This window comes from Moschus berezovskii, chromosome X, assembly GCF_049115385.1.
Source record: "Moschus berezovskii isolate FMDL1 chromosome X, NW_MosBer_1.0, whole genome shotgun sequence".
Lineage (NCBI taxonomy): Eukaryota > Metazoa > Chordata > Mammalia > Artiodactyla > Moschidae > Moschus > Moschus berezovskii.
Genome location: NC_142488.1, coordinates 19,013,550 through 19,031,129, shown reverse-complemented (window position 1 = coordinate 19,031,129; position 17,580 = coordinate 19,013,550). Strand labels below are relative to the sequence as shown.

The window sequence follows — 17,580 nt, the reverse complement described above, 5'->3', positions numbered from 1 at the left end:
CGTTCAAGGGTTTGCAGTACTTTTGTGGGCAAGGTCTTATGTCAGGGATGGAAAGGAATTGAGAGATCTAACCTGATGTCAGTATGAACACTAAAGCCCAGGGAGATGGAGTCTTGGGTGTGTCCTGGCTTCTGAGGCCACTATTATAGGTGAGCCTTCCTGCCTGTACTTTGCGAACACTGTAGTTTTGCCTCTCTTACAGCCTATAGTTTACCCTTTCACAGAGCATGTAACAAATTTCAAATCTGAGTACAGTTTAACTTGTTTCATCTAATTATCACAGATTATGATGAATTAATTACCTTTTCAGTGACAATTTTGCATATGCAAGTATTGACTAAATGATGTGAAATAGAACTGATTATGAATTATATTTATATTATGGTATTAAATTATAATCAGAAAATATCTTGATCTATAAGATTTATTTGGATGTAGAGGCAAAGAAATCCAGATATGACTATTGTCCAATTTCAATTTCATGCATACTCTGTTTGCTTCACATTTAAGATATGTGACTTTCCTATTTCTAACATCTTTTTGATATTATTTAATTTCTTAGAGTATGAAATAATTGTAAAACTAAAAAACATTCCTGTTTTTCTTTTCAAAGAAAACATTGTTTAGCTACAGAAACATTTTAAGCTTTTTCCCACAGTTTTTAGAGGGAGAAAGTTTGCATTTTCTTTCTATAATCCTTAATAGCCATGATATTTGAGTTTTAATTGTCTTTCTTATTTTTCTAATTCCTTATTTTTGAATTATAAGTTCAGATACTGTAGTGACTTGTCAAGTGAAGACAAAGACGGTGGCCTTTTAAAACTTAGGCCAAACCACTCCCATGATATAGAAATATTTTATTTCATTAGCTGTGAGAAATGGATTACTTAGTGCCCCATGCCTATAAAAACTAAAGCCAGGCTGGTATCCACCATGCTTTGGTATTTGTATACTTTTTTCTTTTTAATATTAAATGATATTTGTTTTGTATATGATGTTCTGGTGGCAGGAAGGAGCAATTAGCAAATTGATGAAATAGAGTTTCAGGCAAAATTAGATGCTAGTGTAAGCATATGATTTTGTGTTGAAATTGAAAAATCCTTCCCCTTTACAGAGTTTTCTGCCTTCAAATACTAATATTTAATAGTAGAGTATCCCCCCCACCTCATAAAATAAATAGCACTCATATTCATGGCCTTTCCGTGGCCCATCTCTTTTGTTCTTTAGATGGAATGTGTGTGTCCTCACTCACCCCCAGCCCAGGCTCCACTTCCAGTCATCTTGCTGCCAGTGGATGGGGGAACTTGACAGAAATGCTTGGCCATTCAGAGACAGAAGTGCCATGTCTACCTCATTGATTCTCAGACTTGGTCCTGGGGAAGAACAAAGGGAGGTTTTCTTGTACTTGGAGGAAATTGAAATACTGAAGTAATTTTTGAAAATAATTGAAAAATTGAAGGACTTCATTGAAATACTGATTTCTTTTTCTTTTTGTGACACCACGAGGACTGCTGCCATTCAGTTCTTGGTCAGGGGGAATCTGGCTCACAAGACGGCTGTATTCCTTAGGAGTAATGTTACCTTAATGCTTGAAGTTAAGCAAGATAAAAATTCACCCAAAAACCAGCCACTGTTACTTGCTCTGCTTTGCCATCAAGTCCTCAAGAGCTACAAGTCTAACGAGAACATCTAAAACACTTGTTTCTTTGATTACCCTATGTAGCCAGTGATTTGAATGTCTAAGTTTTTGCTTTAGTTAGATGGAGCACGTCTGTCAAAAAGGGCAGATTTCAAAGCAGTGGTGTACCACCATGTCTGTAAGACACAGAAATTGGCAATACCTGATTCCATTTAATTTGTTGATCTGATCAGTTACAGTTCCTTTCATGCATTAGGAGTGACATGGCCCAGAAGTTGACATGATGGTCCCTAATGGGGTTTCCCATTTTCCTAGAGCGTTTCTAAAAAGTGAGACAAGTTGCCTTCTGTCACTCAGTTTTCCTCTCTGCCTCTCTGTAAATGTAGCTTACCTTTTCATCCTTCGAACTTATTATGAGGGAGCTATGTGGCCTTGAGTTCTATATTTAGCTCACAACCATAATAGGATCTATTTCTTGGATAACTTAGAGTAATGCATATATTGTTTGCCTTTATTAAACCATTTTACCTCCTAATGGTACTCTCTGTAGGGGTGTGTGTGTGTGTGTGTGTGTCCACTCAGACTGGGGCAGAGTGTGTGTAGTCTATGTACTTACTCATGATTCCAGAGAGATTTGGGCTTTAGCCATGTGCCCAGTCTTATGTTATTGATAACTTCTACTTGTAACAACAAAAAAGGAGATAATTTGACACTGGGTGAGTCCTATGTCCTCATGCTTAAGTACAGTCTCATGACTGATATGGCAAACCTCAATTAAGGTGGTTTAAGAAATAGGGTTTTCTGGCATCTTTGGTGCTAAGCAGAAAACCCCTTATATCAACATGGAAGTCACGATTGGTTTCAAACCTCATTGATAAAAACCCTTTTCTAGAATTCTAGTACATTTTCTTGCTTAAAGGTACTAAGAATGAAAAATCTTTTAAAAAGGATTCTGTGCCTTGTTTAGATTCTTGGGGTCATGAGTATCAGTTTTTATCATCCTGGGCTCTAGGGGTAGAAGATAAAAGATAATGAACCAAAACCTATATTCTGTTCGAGTCACACTCTGCAGAGAGAAGATTGAGTTACCTAAGGAATCTGATTGGTTAGATTTCCTCTGGTTAATTGAGGTTTTCCTGCTCTTGAGGTATAATGTGGAAGTGGCTTCCAGGTTTAAATTGGCCATAATCCACATGCCAGGCATTCAGAGAGGTGAGCCCCAGTTCTGGGGCTCATTGCCATCATGGTTGCATGGGGACTTTGGGCTCATTCTGTAACATTCTTAAACTCTGCCTTTATGATTTCTAATTAATTTTGTGGATGAAGCTTAAAGTGGATTCATTGAAGACAAGTTCAGTTAAAGACTCTCCCTCTTCCTTCTTTTGCCATCACTTGCTCCCCCTCCCCCCTCTTGTTTTTCTCTCCCCTTCTCTTTTCTCATTCACTGTCAGGAAAGACTACCTTTGAAGGGACAATTCTGTACCGAGCCGCACCGGGAAAGACGGAGGGCCACAGACGCTATTACAGTGAGTGACCTTAACAGCAGGAGGCATTTGTAAAGATAAGATCTGGGTACTTGTGTTTCTTGATGCAGCTGCACTCCCCTGAGCTGCTCATGCTTCTGCCAAGTGTCTGTGAATTTCTCATCCAAGGACATGGGCTTATTTGCCTGAGATAAGTGCCGTCTCCTTGGTGTGTGCTGCAGGAGCATTCCCATCACCAGCCCCCGGTGCTGTCTTGTTTGCTTTGTGCCTCTGTCATGTGTGTGACATGCGTGCATGAACCATGCGTGCAGAGAAGGGATCCGTAACACTGGTCATGGCATATGTATTTGTCCCAGTAGCTGCGCCTCTGAAGTGGTGTAAGATGGCTTCTCATGGAGATGTCAACCCTTCGCGGTTATTGCTTTTCCTGAGTGGGTCAATCAGTAAGTCATTGCCTCATTGCGCGGTTCAAAGAAGTAAGAAGTGGGCATGAACAGTCCATGCCAGAAATGATATTTTGCTTTGCTCATTCAGCCAATCACCACACGGCAGACTTCTTTTTGGCAGGACCAGGGTGTAGCCTTTGGTGCAGTGGAAAGAAAGCTGCCAAAAGTTGAGGGGATGGAGATAAATGAGATTGATGAATGAATCTCGTGAAGTTCTTAGAAGGGCCTGCCACACAGTAAGCACTAGACATGTGACTGTAAAACTGCAAATAAATAGAAATGGCTCACGGATTTGAATTGATTAGTGCTGGAATATTAAGGAAATTATTGACAATGACTTTTCTGTAATTAAGCCAATTATATGAGTGGCCATAGCAAACCTGAGGAAGCTTTGTTCTTTTCTCACGGCAAAGGAAAATTATCCGCCTTAGTGTGCATATATACATATGTGTACATAAAGACGTATACACATATGTGTGCACAGAGATGTATACACGACTATGAAAGAGAAGGTTCAGGCATGAACTCCAGAGCCAGGCTTCTCAAACTTTCTGCAGCAAAGTGTATTTTTATTTCCACCCCGCTGCGGACAGATACCTGTTCCCGCTGGACGTGCCTTCACTGCGCATGCGCTGCACCTCTTGTGCCTCCCCGCAGGAGCAGGCAGACCAAGGCTGGTCTGTGCTCCATTCACATAGACAAGTGTGTGGGCCACCCGTCTGGAAGTCACACCGGCACACAATGTTATAAGTGTTTCTGTGCACGGACACTTTCTGTGCTTGTTACCCAGTGTTTCAGTAACAAATCCTTCATGACCTGGCTCCAGTCCACAGACCACACTTTGGGTTTCCTTGCCCTCGGGTGTCATGTGGCATGCCAAGCATGACACAAGGATATTTTACACAGCAGTGTGTGTTATGAGCACCAGTGGCCAAAAGGTACAGCACCAAACAGACATGACCATGAAAAGCCACCTTTCTTTCCCGCCAAAGGGAAGGTAATAGATTTTGAGGGTTTTCATCAATCTAGATATTCAGATATTTAACTTGTATCGTACTGGAAAGTGATAGAAGCAGGCTGCCAGAATTTCTGGAAGACATATCTGCCGTGTGTTTCCTTCCCAGCTCATGCTTGTGTGGTTGAATGACCCTGCAACCTCTCCCTGTGTAACAAAGAGTATTTCTCACAGTGATTAATGCAAAATTATTAAGGTAAGCCTGGAAGGTGGCAAACCCCGAAAGCCAGAAGCTCAGTGAAATCAGGATGCCAATGGTTGAAAATATTATGTTTCTAGGTAATGAGGAATGATAAAAATAATCCTTCAAATTCTTTTCTTTGAAAAACTGTTAACAGCCTTGCCCTATTCCCTTTGCCCTGCTGCCTTCTGCTGGGGTTGCTGGTGGTGGTTGGGGTGCGGCGTGGTGGCACGATGATGGTTTCTATTCACTAACCATTTCTTTATTCCACTCTTAAATGCTTCTTTCCAAACCAGAAAAGAATATACAGGCCATTTATCCCACAGAAAGAATCCATACGGCAAAATGAGAACATGTTAAAGGGGGACTGACACAATATTTAGACTCTGAAATTATATCTCCAGCAGGGATATTTCCCAAAACAATAAACAGATAAACACATGAATGGATAGCTAATCCAGGGAGGTTCTCCATGTTTGCACACTTGCATCCAGTCCTGTAAATTGCAGCTGACCCCCTTGTTGGGGGCTGTTCCTCATTCTTATGCCCTCTGTTCTTGCTCATAAATGCTGTTCTTTAGTTAATTAAAATGTACACCTGGGATCTTCCTCCCCCCCCCACTTCATGGCTTATAATTACCATTTTATTGAAAACAGCAGCAACAACAAACACAGCTATTGTTTAAAAGATTTTATTTTGAAACATGTTAGCAATTTTTAATGACTTTTATGTATTTTTCTCTGTTTTCATTTAACAGTTTCTTCCTGCACTGAGACTTGTCTGTGTGAATGACTTCGACATTTTATGACAGTTTATGCAAGCAGTGATTTGGTGTATCTTTCTTAGGTACTAGGAGGCCACCTTACCTATAGGAAGATAATGCACAGTGTGGCTAATAGAGAACAAGGGCATCATTGTCATCAGCAGATACATAGTCAATGTTCAGGAGCTATTCTGCACATCTTGAGTCTTTTAGAGACAGGCTTAATGGTAGACTTTTCGTAAAATATCCTTTGATTCTTGTCCTTTGATACCATGACTAATGTACTGGCCATCCAAGTAAGAATGTACACCCAGATATTAATTAGAAACAAATAGGCTCTTCCTTTTAGGAACATGACTGTGGGCAGAGCCTGGGGAAAAAAGAATCTGGGGAGGTAAGTGTCCACGCTGTCTTGCTGATAACGGTTTGACCACAGGAAGTCCAAGGAAAGGTGTTATGTCCCCAGTATTCTTCTTTGGAATGGAGTTCAGCTTCAGGGAAACGTTGGTGTTAGGGGAGGGAAGAAGAGCTGGAGGCTTGGGGCATTCTGGCCTCCCACAAGGCAGCTTCCTTTCCTTCTTTAACAAATACAATCATCTTGCCAGTGAAAACGTTTCAATGTCAAATTCGGTTTAGTGCTTTCCTAGAGAAACATGTCTGTGTGCATTTATTCCTTGTAAAGCCATCCAGAGATTTAATTCTTTGGCAGTCATAATTTTGTGTGGTTTCTTTAATTGCTAATTTGTTTAAATGGCTTTTAGCTTTACAGTTTCCCTTTAGGAAATGTTACTTTCGTTGCTAATTGCTCATTGACATGTCGTAGAGATAGGAGGTACAGTATGCAGTGCTGACCGGGTGCGGAGGCGAGGAGGGGCAGGAAAGGTTGTCACTGCATAGACTGCACCAAAAGAAATTTGGCGAAGAACCAGGCTCTGGCTGAAAAGAGGTGACATGTCACATTGACAGAGGCATCAGCTTTGAAATTGGATGTTCTGAAAAGTTTTGATTCACTTCTTAAAATTCAAGGCTGGGGAGGTGGAACAAAACTCAGAGCCACCTCCCTGCAACATCCTTACACACTAAATGAACAATGGCAATGCAAGTTATCCTGTACCCTATGATACTTGGAGCAGTGGTTCCTGGCTGGCTATGAGGTGCTTCATGGCTGTGGCTGATTTCTGAGCTCTTTCTTTCCCCATCCCCACTCTTGACAGGTTTAAGGGAAACCACAGGCTCCGAGAGTGACGGGGGTGACTCAAGCAGTACCAAATCTGAGGGTGCCAACGGCACAGTCGCAACAGCTGCCATCCAGCCGAAGAAAGTCAAGGGAGTGGGCTTTGGAGATATTTTCAAAGACAAGCCAATAAAGCTAAGACCAAGGTCGATTGAAGTAGAAAATGACTTTCTGCCAGTGGAAAAGGTATGTTTGACAGTTTCTGTTTTATTTCCACATAACGTCCTGTATCCAAAAGTTACCTCGTAGGGCTTGGCGTCTAAGATGGCCTATGCTTCTCATGGGCTCTCATTGTCCTTGTGTGCAGCTCTCCTTCTATACGAGGACAACTTTTAAAAAGGCTCGTGCTCCAGTTTACTGTTGCTTTTCTTACTGATCTCTTGTCTATGGAACGTTTCTCAGGGTGACTTTTCCCGTAGACCAGCTCTTCTCGGTTTTCTCTGGAGAAAAGCCACTCACGCCTGGTCTCAGCTAAACACATGACCTTGATACTTTTCAGGCAGCCACCAATCTCTCTCCTCTCCTGAAATGTTTCTCTGGTGCTTTGTGCTGGGGCGTGTTGACTGCTTATGCACTAGAGAAAGGAGTTGTGCATTTTTTTCTCAAGGTCTTTGGTGCGAATGATTTCAGACTGCCACCAGGAAGTCTCCTGCGTGCATGAATGGCGGAGATGGCCCTTGCTGCGAGTGCCTGGGTCTTTCCCGTCGGGAAGCTGGCTGTTTTGTCCTGCCCCTGGTTCTGGGTTGGTGAAAGGCAGACAGCGTGCTGCTGCTGACTGTTCGGTTGCCACAGCAACACACCCCGAGCCGTCATGCTTGTGGCTGTCAGTGACGTCTACTGTGGTACACTTCTAAGCATCATAGCCTTGCTTAGGATTTGATAAATACTGTGGAATTTTCCAGATTGTAATAAGCTACACTCATGCTGTGCTTAAGGAATGTTTGTTAATTTGATTTAGTGCTGAAATTTTTTCTTTGACGTTTGTGCCAGCAGGCTTGGGGGATGGGGTATTGGCAACATCGCTACTGCAGGTTTATCCGCAGCTTTTAAGGGTTTTCCATTTTTCAGTGAAATGAATTTTTGAAAGTTGCATCATCTTCTGCAGCTGTAGAACTTCCACCCACCTCCCTCCCTCCATCCACCAGCAACCTAGCCTGGTGTCATCATGCATTAGAAACAAAATCTGGAAAGGAAACTTTTTGGACACTTAAACATCCTGAGAAATGAGTAAGACAGAAAGGACAGACATTTAAAAACGAAAGACAGTTTCATTTAAATTCTTTTGTGGAAACTTCTCTTATACACCATAATTTCTTTCAGTAATCAATTTGGTGTTTCTCAAGATCTGAAAACTATTTAGTATCCCAGCTTGTGAGCTCATTTCTGTTCAACACAGTCACTTTCAGATTCCGGGAGATTTTTACAAAAAAGCAAGTTTCCATCTTGGGAAGGAACAATTAATACAGTTTTTTCTTCATTTTATTCAAGTGGTTGGAATGAACATGATCATTGACTCTGTCAGTGAACAGTTAATTCCTTCTGTTTGTTTTATGATTCTTGGTCTTATTCTTTTCTGTGTAAAAGCACATCACATGTGCATAATCATTGACAAATATAACATTCCCAGGTTTGTACCTCAGCACATGTCTTCTGAGCCCCACAGCCAGCCACATGTCTAGCTGCCGACTTGAATATCTCCACTTGAAGTTCTTAAATTCTTATTTTTATATAACATAAATTCTTATATAAGACAATTTTATGTAAGATAAATTCTTATCTATCTCAGCCATACATATACATGTATCTATTCCTCCCCACACCAGCCCCCCATCCAGTCTGCCACATCACATTGAACAGAGTTCCCTGTGCTGTACAGTAGGTACTTGTTGGTTATCCATTTTAAGTATAGCTGTTTAACACACCACTTCTGTACAGAGAAATCTCACTGGCTACTGAACTCCTGAAATGCTGGGGAAAAATTTAATTGTATTTTTTAATTCATGACCAAGTTTGTGGCAGATTAACAAGAACAACTGAAGGCAGATTGGGAAAAAGTCACTTGCAGTTCTGAAATTTTTATCAGCTTGTCCAGACCGGAACTCATCCTCTTCCCTCTCAAATCACTCTGCCCACAGCTTTCCCATCTCAGTTGAGGGCAGTGCCACTCCCCCTCCCATTACTTGGGAGAAAAGCACTGGGGTGTACTCTCCCCGCCTCGTTCCCTCACACCCCATGGCCGATCCATCAGGCAACCCCACCAGCGTTGCCTCCTAAGTGTGTCTGGCACCTTCCTCAGCTCTGCTGTGCCTCTGCTCTTACCGTCACTGCAGTGACCTCTAATTGGTCTCCCCTCCCCTACAGCCTAGTGTCAGTGTCGAAGCCAGGGTCATGCCACTCTTTTCAAACACCTGTAGAGGCTCCCCTGTGAACCAAAGTGAAAATCTTCCCCACAGCCCAGGAGCTAGGATGACCTGAACCCCATGGCCACTTGGACCTCCATGCTCACTGCTCTTTCCCCGCTTGCACACTCCCAGCCCACTGGTTCCTCCTCACACATGCCACGCATGCTCCCGCTTGGGGGGTCCTCTGCCTGGACACTCTGTTACCATCTGCGCCGCCCCCCGCCCCCGGCTGCCTGCCTCTCCTCCCTGATGCCCCATCATTCAGAAACCTGCCCCTGTGGTCCCTCCTGCACTGCACTTGTTTTCCCTAGCACGCGCACCCTTCTGACATAATGCTTATTTTGTGTTATGTTTATTCTTTGCTCACTGATGTGTGTTATGTGCTTAGAACAGTGTGGCACATGGTAGATGCCTGGTAAGTATTAGTTACGGGAATAATATTAAAACTAGAACTTTAGAGATTACAGACATCTATAAAATGAGGGGACTGAGTGTGATAAGATAACAGTTATATAGTTGGAAATATAGTAGTTGTATGGTTCGCTGCATCTTTGTGAAACAAGATTTATTGCATTGGTCTTACAGACATGAAATGTTAACTTCATCAGAGTAATACACACACACACATATACAGCATGTGTGTGCATCTTGATTCATGATTTGTTTGCAGAATGAAACCATGTGCTGGCAGCTCCCTTAGCCTGCTTCTCATTGTGAAGTCTCTGGGGGAAACGTAAACTTCCCAGCCTGCTTTACTGGCAGCGGACAATTTTTACAGCATCTAAGAGGATTTAAAACTCTCTCCACCCCCTGCTGTTGGCGCCATGGATAGTTCCATAGATTTATGGATCCATTATGTTATTGCACAACCTGGCGTGGGAGCTCATGAGTGTGATGATGTTTTCCTAGTGTACAACCTGGTTCTCGTCGCTTTTGAGCTAGTTCTGCATCAAAGATTTATGTTTAAGGAAGAAAGTTTCCTTTGAGAGTTGAGCTCACTGTTTCAGTTTTGCAGAAGCACAGACTGGATCTCATGTGACAGCATCTGTGTTCAGTGGAGCACAAACGGGTCTTCCACCTAGGCTGGGGCAGTTGACCTTCTGACATGACTGGTTTGATAACTTACATGAGGGGAAAAAAGGGACTGTGATAATTGTTAACAGCTGCGAGCGTTCTAGTATGCTTTCTGTTCAAGTGTGAGAAGTTCTAAGATCTACTTTTCTGAGTCGGTTGAGAATTCTGTGCTTGTTTTACCTGGGCTTTAATCTATGTCACCCTACCTGGAGCAGTTGAATGCTGATGATTTTAAACACCAGGAGACAGACACTGCTGTAGCTTTAACACCCACCCGCAACAAGGAAATAATTAGTGTTCTTGCTTCTCTCATTGAACGATAAGGAAGGACCGCAGTTATGAAACTTTTTAACACTACCAGTTGTGAATATGCCTGTGAATGATGTGTTTAATGCACCATTTAACTGAAATATTTATAGATGAAATGATTTAATGTCTGGGATTTTACTTCCAGTAAGTTGGAAGATGGAAGAGTGGGTGAGGCACAGAGGAAACCAGATTGGTTATGAGTTGATAACTGTTGAAACTAGGTGGTGCATACACGGGGGTTCAGTATGCTGTACTCTGTTTTTGCACATGTTGGAAATTTCCTCTGATAAAGGTTAAAGAAAAAAAAACCTTGGGGGAAAATGTACCATTTAAACTCAGCCCAGAGCTAAATATGTGTTATATCGAAAACAGTGGAAAATATGGTGTGGCTAAAGGTGAACTAAGTTAAGTATCATAAGATTAGAAAGGTGTGGTACCATTGTCCTAGGTGATTGACCTTTACAAACTGACTTCACCTCAGTTGGACCATCTGTAAAATGGGAATACTCTTTATACCTATCCTACTTCATGTGTGTGTGTTTAGTTGCTACGTGCTGTCCAACTCTTTGTGACCCCCATGGACTGTAGCTCACTAGCTCCTCTGTCCATGGGATTTTCCAAGCAGGAAAACTGGAATGGATTGCCACGAAGAAAGCTGATCGCCGAAGAATTGATGCTTTTGAACTGTGGTGTTGGAGAAGACTCTTGAGAGTCCCTTGTACCGCAAGGAGATCCAACCAGTCCATTCTAAGGGAGATCGATCCTGGGTGTTCTTCGGAAGGACTGATGCTAAAGCTGAAACTGCAATACTTTGGCCACCTCATGCGACGAGTTGACTCACTGGAAAAGACTCTGATGCTGGGAAAGGTTGGGGGTGGGAGAAGGGGACGACCGAGAATGAGATGGCTGGATGGCATCACCGACTCTGTGGACATGAGTTTGAGTGAACTCCGGGAGTTGGTGATGGACAGGGAGTCCTGGCGTGCTGTGATTCATGGGGTCGCGGAGAATCGGACACGACTGAGCGACTGAACTGAACTGAACTAAACTCCAGGGGATCTCCCTGGATCAGGGATCGAATCCACATCTCCTGCACTGGCAGGCGAGTTTATCATTGCACCACCAGGGAATCATAGGACTTCAAAAACATGCTATATAGCTGAAAATACTTGGAAATTGTACATGTAACTCATTTCAGCTAGTATTTATTGAGTATTCACTATATGCTCAGCACTGGGGATACAGTGTAAATAAGAACAGGTCACGGCCCATCAGGGAGCTGCAGAAAAGTAAACAAGAAAGAATAATACAGTGTGGGGAATGCCATGACCAGGCTGAGAACATAGTGCTGTGCTGTAAGAAGCCTTGGGCGTGGCAGAAAGTGCTGAGTAGTTAGGGAGGCTGGAGAGTGTGTATTCGCATGTGTCTGTGTGTACCTGCTTCCTAGAGGAAGTGATGTTTAGGCTGAGAACCATGGGTCCAGTGCACATTCATCAGGCAGAGAATAGAGCTGTCAAAGTGGAAAGAGCAACATGTATAAAGGCCTTGAAGGGAGAAGAAAACAGCACAGAATGTGTGTCGAGCTCCCAGCAGGAAGTGGGGAAAGATGAGAATGAAGAAGAAAGCAGGGCCCAGTTTAGGAAGGGCCTGGTGAGACTTGTTAAGGAATTTGGACTTGAATTTGAGGGCGGTGGGGAGTAATTCTGAGCAGAGAAGGACATGATTGGATATGCGGTTTAGGGAAAGTATTCCAAATTGCAGTGGGAGGAGTGGATTACAGACAACAGGTAACTAGAATTCAGGAGGGAGGTTAACAGAAACTTATATTGACTCTACCAGTAAATCTCCCTTCTCATAGGTTCTAAACCAGTTAATGAATAAGGTGAGTCAGTGGATGGAAAATCAGAATATTATTTTTGCTTATTTTTTCAGTATGGATGTTCAGTTGACTCAGCACTGTTTATCAGAAAGATCATCCTTTCTGAAGATCACCTGCTTATCAAAAAGGTCACCTTTGTCATAGTTTAAGTGCCTGTGTATGTGTGGGCTCACTTCCATACTCTCTGTTCTGTTGGTCTGTTTGTCCTTGTGGTCATTCTATACTACTTTAATTACTGTAGCTTTGTAGTCAATTTTGATTTCTGGTACTGTCACTACACAAACTCTATTTCTCTTCTTTGAGATTTCTTGGGCTGTTCCATTTCATATAAATTTTAGAATCAGCTTATTAATCCCTACTCCCCAAAAAAACTTCTGGATTTTGAATGGGATTACTTGAACTCCATAGATACTTTTGGGGGGAGGGGAGAGAATTGACACCTTTCCAATCTGTGAACATGGTATATTTTACATCGGTCTTATTTTACTTTGTAAAAATTTCTCAAGTTATATATTTATGATCTGTGTCTGTTTCCCTACTTGTGTTATATTACAATGTTGTTATTGATGAAGGTAAATTTGGAGGATATAGATTAGGAGAATCAAATGGGCCTAGCTATTGATCTCCAGAATTAGACAGACTCACTCACCCAGTCTCATTGATGCTGGACTCGGGCAGACCCATGTGATGTAGAAGAGCCTGCTCCTTGGGGAACAGCAGAGACAATCAGTTTCCAAGAGGAGGAGAAAGAATAGCTGAGCTAAGCATGCCCGGTTTATTTTTCCTAAATTCACATATCAGAGAAGTCATTTCACTCTCCCAGGAGAAAGTGAATAGAGAGACAAAGAGTTCCAAGAGTGTTCAATTCTGCCCAGAGGCCAAGAGTGTCCAGAGAGAGTGTGCATTTGGTCTCCCCTTTACATGGAAGGAAACATCAAGATAAGACAAACAAATTTTCTCTCTAACAGCTTTGAACTATTATTATAAGTACTTGGGGGAGATCTTTTGGAGATAGAATCAAGAAGTTTGATAGTATGTGGGGGATAAAGGAGAGGAAAGACTTGAAGAGAATGCCTCGGGCAACTGACTTCAGCAGCTGGATGGATGGCAGTATCATTCCCTGATTAGAGAACACAGGAGGAGAAAGATATTTGGGAAGGAAGGTTATGGGGTCAGTCTTAGACTAGTTGCATTTTGAGGTCCTTGTGGGACCATCAAGGGAGGCATCCATCAAGCAGTTGGGTAAATAAGTAATGGGGAGAGAACTGTGGGTGTGGGTTTTAGAGTCATCCACTTAGAGACCAGGTTAAGAGGCTGTAAGAAGGCAACCCAGACAGGACCTTATTCTCATGAACATGGCTTATACCTTATCTCCCACCTGTGGACCAGACAGAGCACTTCCTCATCAGGCTGCTTCCCTGTGACCCTGCTCTCATCTCACTCTTTTTCTGGACTCCTTCCCTTTTCACGAGTCACTCAGGTGATCACTCCTGGCCAAATAAGCTCAGAAAGATGTGTCAGGTATTACACCTGGGTAGGCCAATTCCAGATGCGCAGGTGAGTCCCAAGACCTACCTAACCTGATATGTGTTTTTTGTTTTTTTTGATGGGGGCCATTTTCAAAGTCTTTATTGAATTTGTTACAGTATTGCTTCTGTTTTATGTTTTTGTTTTCTGGCCAAGGCAGGCATATGAGATCTTAGCTCCCCATCCAGGAATCAAACCTGCATCCCCTGCATTGGAAGGCAATGTCTTAACCAGTGGACTGCCAGGGAGGTCCCTGATATATTTTTATAGAATAATCCTGGCTTTTTGGTACCAGCTTATTCCATGCTTAAGTGCCCTAGGTACAGCTAGTATTGGCCCCCTTAATTAATGAGAAAAGTAGTCTTTTTGGTCTGGGATCTTCAAATGGCTAGATTGGAAAAAATATTTTTCTAAGTTGGTTGTTTACCCTATTGGATTCCCTACAAAGAAACCCTTCAAGAAGCTCCATGGTCTTCCTGTCTTAGTTGATTTCCATTATAATCTCTCTCTCTCTCTCAAAATGATTGTTTTCTTTCTTTTCTACTGTGTTCCACAACTAGATATTGTGTTTGCATCAGTCTCTTTTTTAACTCTCATCATCTTGAATCTCATTTATAGAATCACAGGCATCCAAATTAATGCCTTGATAATATCAACATTGTAGCTTTTACTTGTAACAGAAAATTAGAATTAAAGTCACATATAAATGAGCTAGTAATCAATTTTTTTAATCAGCCAAATTGCAGGAAGAGAAGTTTTAATATCGTCATATATATCTCAGGTAGTCTTTTTATCCCTACTAGTAAAAATTCATCAAGCTGTGTACTGATGTAAGATTAAAACATGTAAACATCTGAAGTGATTATCTTAGTTCCTTAAAAATGAGAGAGTTGTGTCTCTAATCCTTTGAAGACACGTAGCTGTGGGGAATCCCAGGAGCTAATGATATAAACTTTGATTAATGAAACACAACTGGGTCAAACCTTGTCATGATTATCTGAGGCCTATCCAGCACCCATGAGTGTTGAATGTCTCGCACAGTGGTTGAAAGATAAGATTTTGTAACATCTCTTAAGCAGATGAAAGACCTGTGATGTTTAAGGAGCAGGTCGAACTGAGATGCCCACTGGTTGCCTAAGCTGAATGAAGTGTCTGGCATTTTCAGACTTTGCTTTATGTGTTATCTTTCCTAATCTAGGAAAGGTAAGAAGATCGGTAGTAGGAAAAGGGAACCAGACGCAGTATACAGGGTTACTCTTGGACATAGCAGGTGCTGTTAAGTATTTTATGTGTGTTTCATGTATACTTTCTAAAACATTCAGATAGTGTATTTTCCCTGAAATGTTTAATAGCAGCCATATGGTCACCAAGAATCACATTCCCAGGAGGCCTTAAAATTGTGTATTTAGGAATATAGTGGTTATTAAGCATGAAGGTCAGAATTCCCAATGTTCATATCCTAATTCTGCCTCTTCCTGGGACAAATTATTATTATTAATATATCTACAAATTTAGATTCTTTTTTAAAGAAAACCTGGCTCATGTGGTTGTTAGGAAGATTAAGTAACACACACACAAATGGGTCCAAGTGCCTGGCATAGAATAATCACTGAATTAACGTTAGTAGTTATTGTTACCCTTCTGGTTGTTAGAATAGGAATGCCTATAAATAGCAGTGCAGTCTCCAGGATCATGTCTTTAACTTTTTATTATGGAAATTTTAACACTTGGAGAAGTAGAAATAAATTTTGCTACATCTGTGGTAGCTGTTTGACATCACCAAGTCTTCAGTGTCGGCCATTGGAAAGTAACTGCTGTGCAGAGGGCTTGTAGGGCACTGAAAATACTCTGTACGGTGTGACTTCCCAGGTGGCTCAGTGGTAGAGAATCCACCTGCCAATGCAGAAGACACAGGTTCGATTCCTGATCTGGGAAGATCCCCGAAGAAGGAAGTGACAACCCACTCCAGTATTCTTGCCTAGGAAATTCCATGGATAGAGGAGCCTGGTGGGCTATAGTACATAGGGTTGCAAAAGAGTCTGACACGACTTAGTGACTAAACAATAATTCTGTGTGATTCCATAATGATAGACACGTCATTATATTGGGTTGGCTAGAAAGTTCATTCAGGTTTTTCTGAAACACCTTATAGAATGAACTTTTTGGCCAAAACAAAACATTTGTCCCAAACTCATAGAATTGAAAAGTTAAGAGTGAACCCTAAGGTAAACTAGAGACCCTGGGTGATAAGGAGGTTCATTGGTTGTAACAAATATATCACTCTTGTGTGGAATGTTGATAGCAGGGGAGGCTGAGCATGTGAGGAGGTACAGGGTATCTGGAAATCTCTGCACCTTCCTTTCACTGTTCTGTGAACCTCAAAGTGCTCTAAAAATAAAACAAAGTAAGGCCATTATTTTGGACCCTGTCTTTGTTAGGCACCATTGTATCTACAGTTCCTTGAAAATCATTGGTAAACTATAGGTGGCCTTCAATAAATATTTGTGACTGGATACATGAATATGTTTTGTCCTAATCCAAGCATGAGAATAAAGGAAGACTCGTTCTGTTTGGGGTCTGCTTGTAGCCTGGTTGTAGATTTACTCTTCCATTTGCTCATTAATTGGCTCATTCCTTCATTCACTGAAGCTTTATTTTGTGAATCAGCAGCGGCAGCGCTGAAATTTCTAGTAAATGAGCTAAGGAATGGCAATCCATTTGGAAAGGGATTGGCCGGGTAGCATGTCTGGATGCTGTGTTAGCAGAATGTGTGCAGACTTTTCACCTGGCAGGTTGTTTGCTGCAGGGGCGAGGGGGAGGGCTGGGCGGCTCTGGTGTAGTTAACTGGAATGGAGTTCACACTTCCTCCCCCACATCACGCCTTAGATCAGCTGTCACATACAGGCCTCTCATTTAGCGCTTTGGGTTGTCCCTACATGAGAGAGAAGTGAGCACATATTAAAAGTCATTATGATGCAGGGGAAAAGGACTGGCAGAGCTATGTCCAAATCATTAAAGACATTAGAGAGGAAGGAGCTGCTAACTTGCCTGGAGTCTCGGAGGAGGGAATAGTGTGTAGGAGAGATTTTTCAAGGAAAGTGACATTTGAGCCAAGTGTTAAAAGATACCTGGAGATTCATGGTCCCAGCAGTGTGTACAGGGACCAGGAGAGAGCGTGGTGATGGCCAGGGACTGGGTCTGGCTGGATTACAGGGGTCTTGGGGATGGGGAGTTGCAGGAAAAGTGGAAGTGAAAGTCACTCAGTTGTGTCCAACTCTTTGCAACCCCATGGACTATACAGCCCATGAAATTCTCCAGGCCAGAATACTGGAGTGGGTAGCTGTTCCCTCCTCCAGGGGATCTTCCCAACCCAGGGATCAAACCCAGGTCTCCCGCATTGCGGGCAAATTCTTTACCAGCTGAGCCACAAGGGAAGCCTGAGTTGCAGGAAAGCCTGACCCTGTTTCCTCAGGTCTGCCAGCCTACTTGCAGGCTGCATCTCTGGGTGGGCTGGCACACTGGTGGAGGGGTTCTGACAGGCAATGTGTTGGTCAATTTTCCACTTTAGAGGAAAAACTGGGGAGGTGCCGGGCAGTGTGGACTGGAGATGAGAGAGGAAGTAGCTGG

At 42.4% G+C, this 17,580-nt stretch overlaps 1 protein-coding gene across 3 annotated transcripts in view; it reads left to right on the top strand.

Moving 5' to 3' along the window:
* SH3KBP1 (SH3 domain containing kinase binding protein 1) overlaps positions 1–17,580 on the top strand; it is a 342,133-nt gene that overhangs the window by 184,095 nt on the left and 140,458 nt on the right. For all 3 annotated transcript variants that reach the window (XM_055438217.2, XM_055438216.2, XM_055438219.2), the window contains one exon: positions 6,743–6,948. In XM_055438217.2, the coding sequence (XP_055294192.1) occupies positions 6,743–6,948 (206 nt within the window). The remainder of the gene's footprint in view (positions 1–6,742; positions 6,949–17,580) is intronic.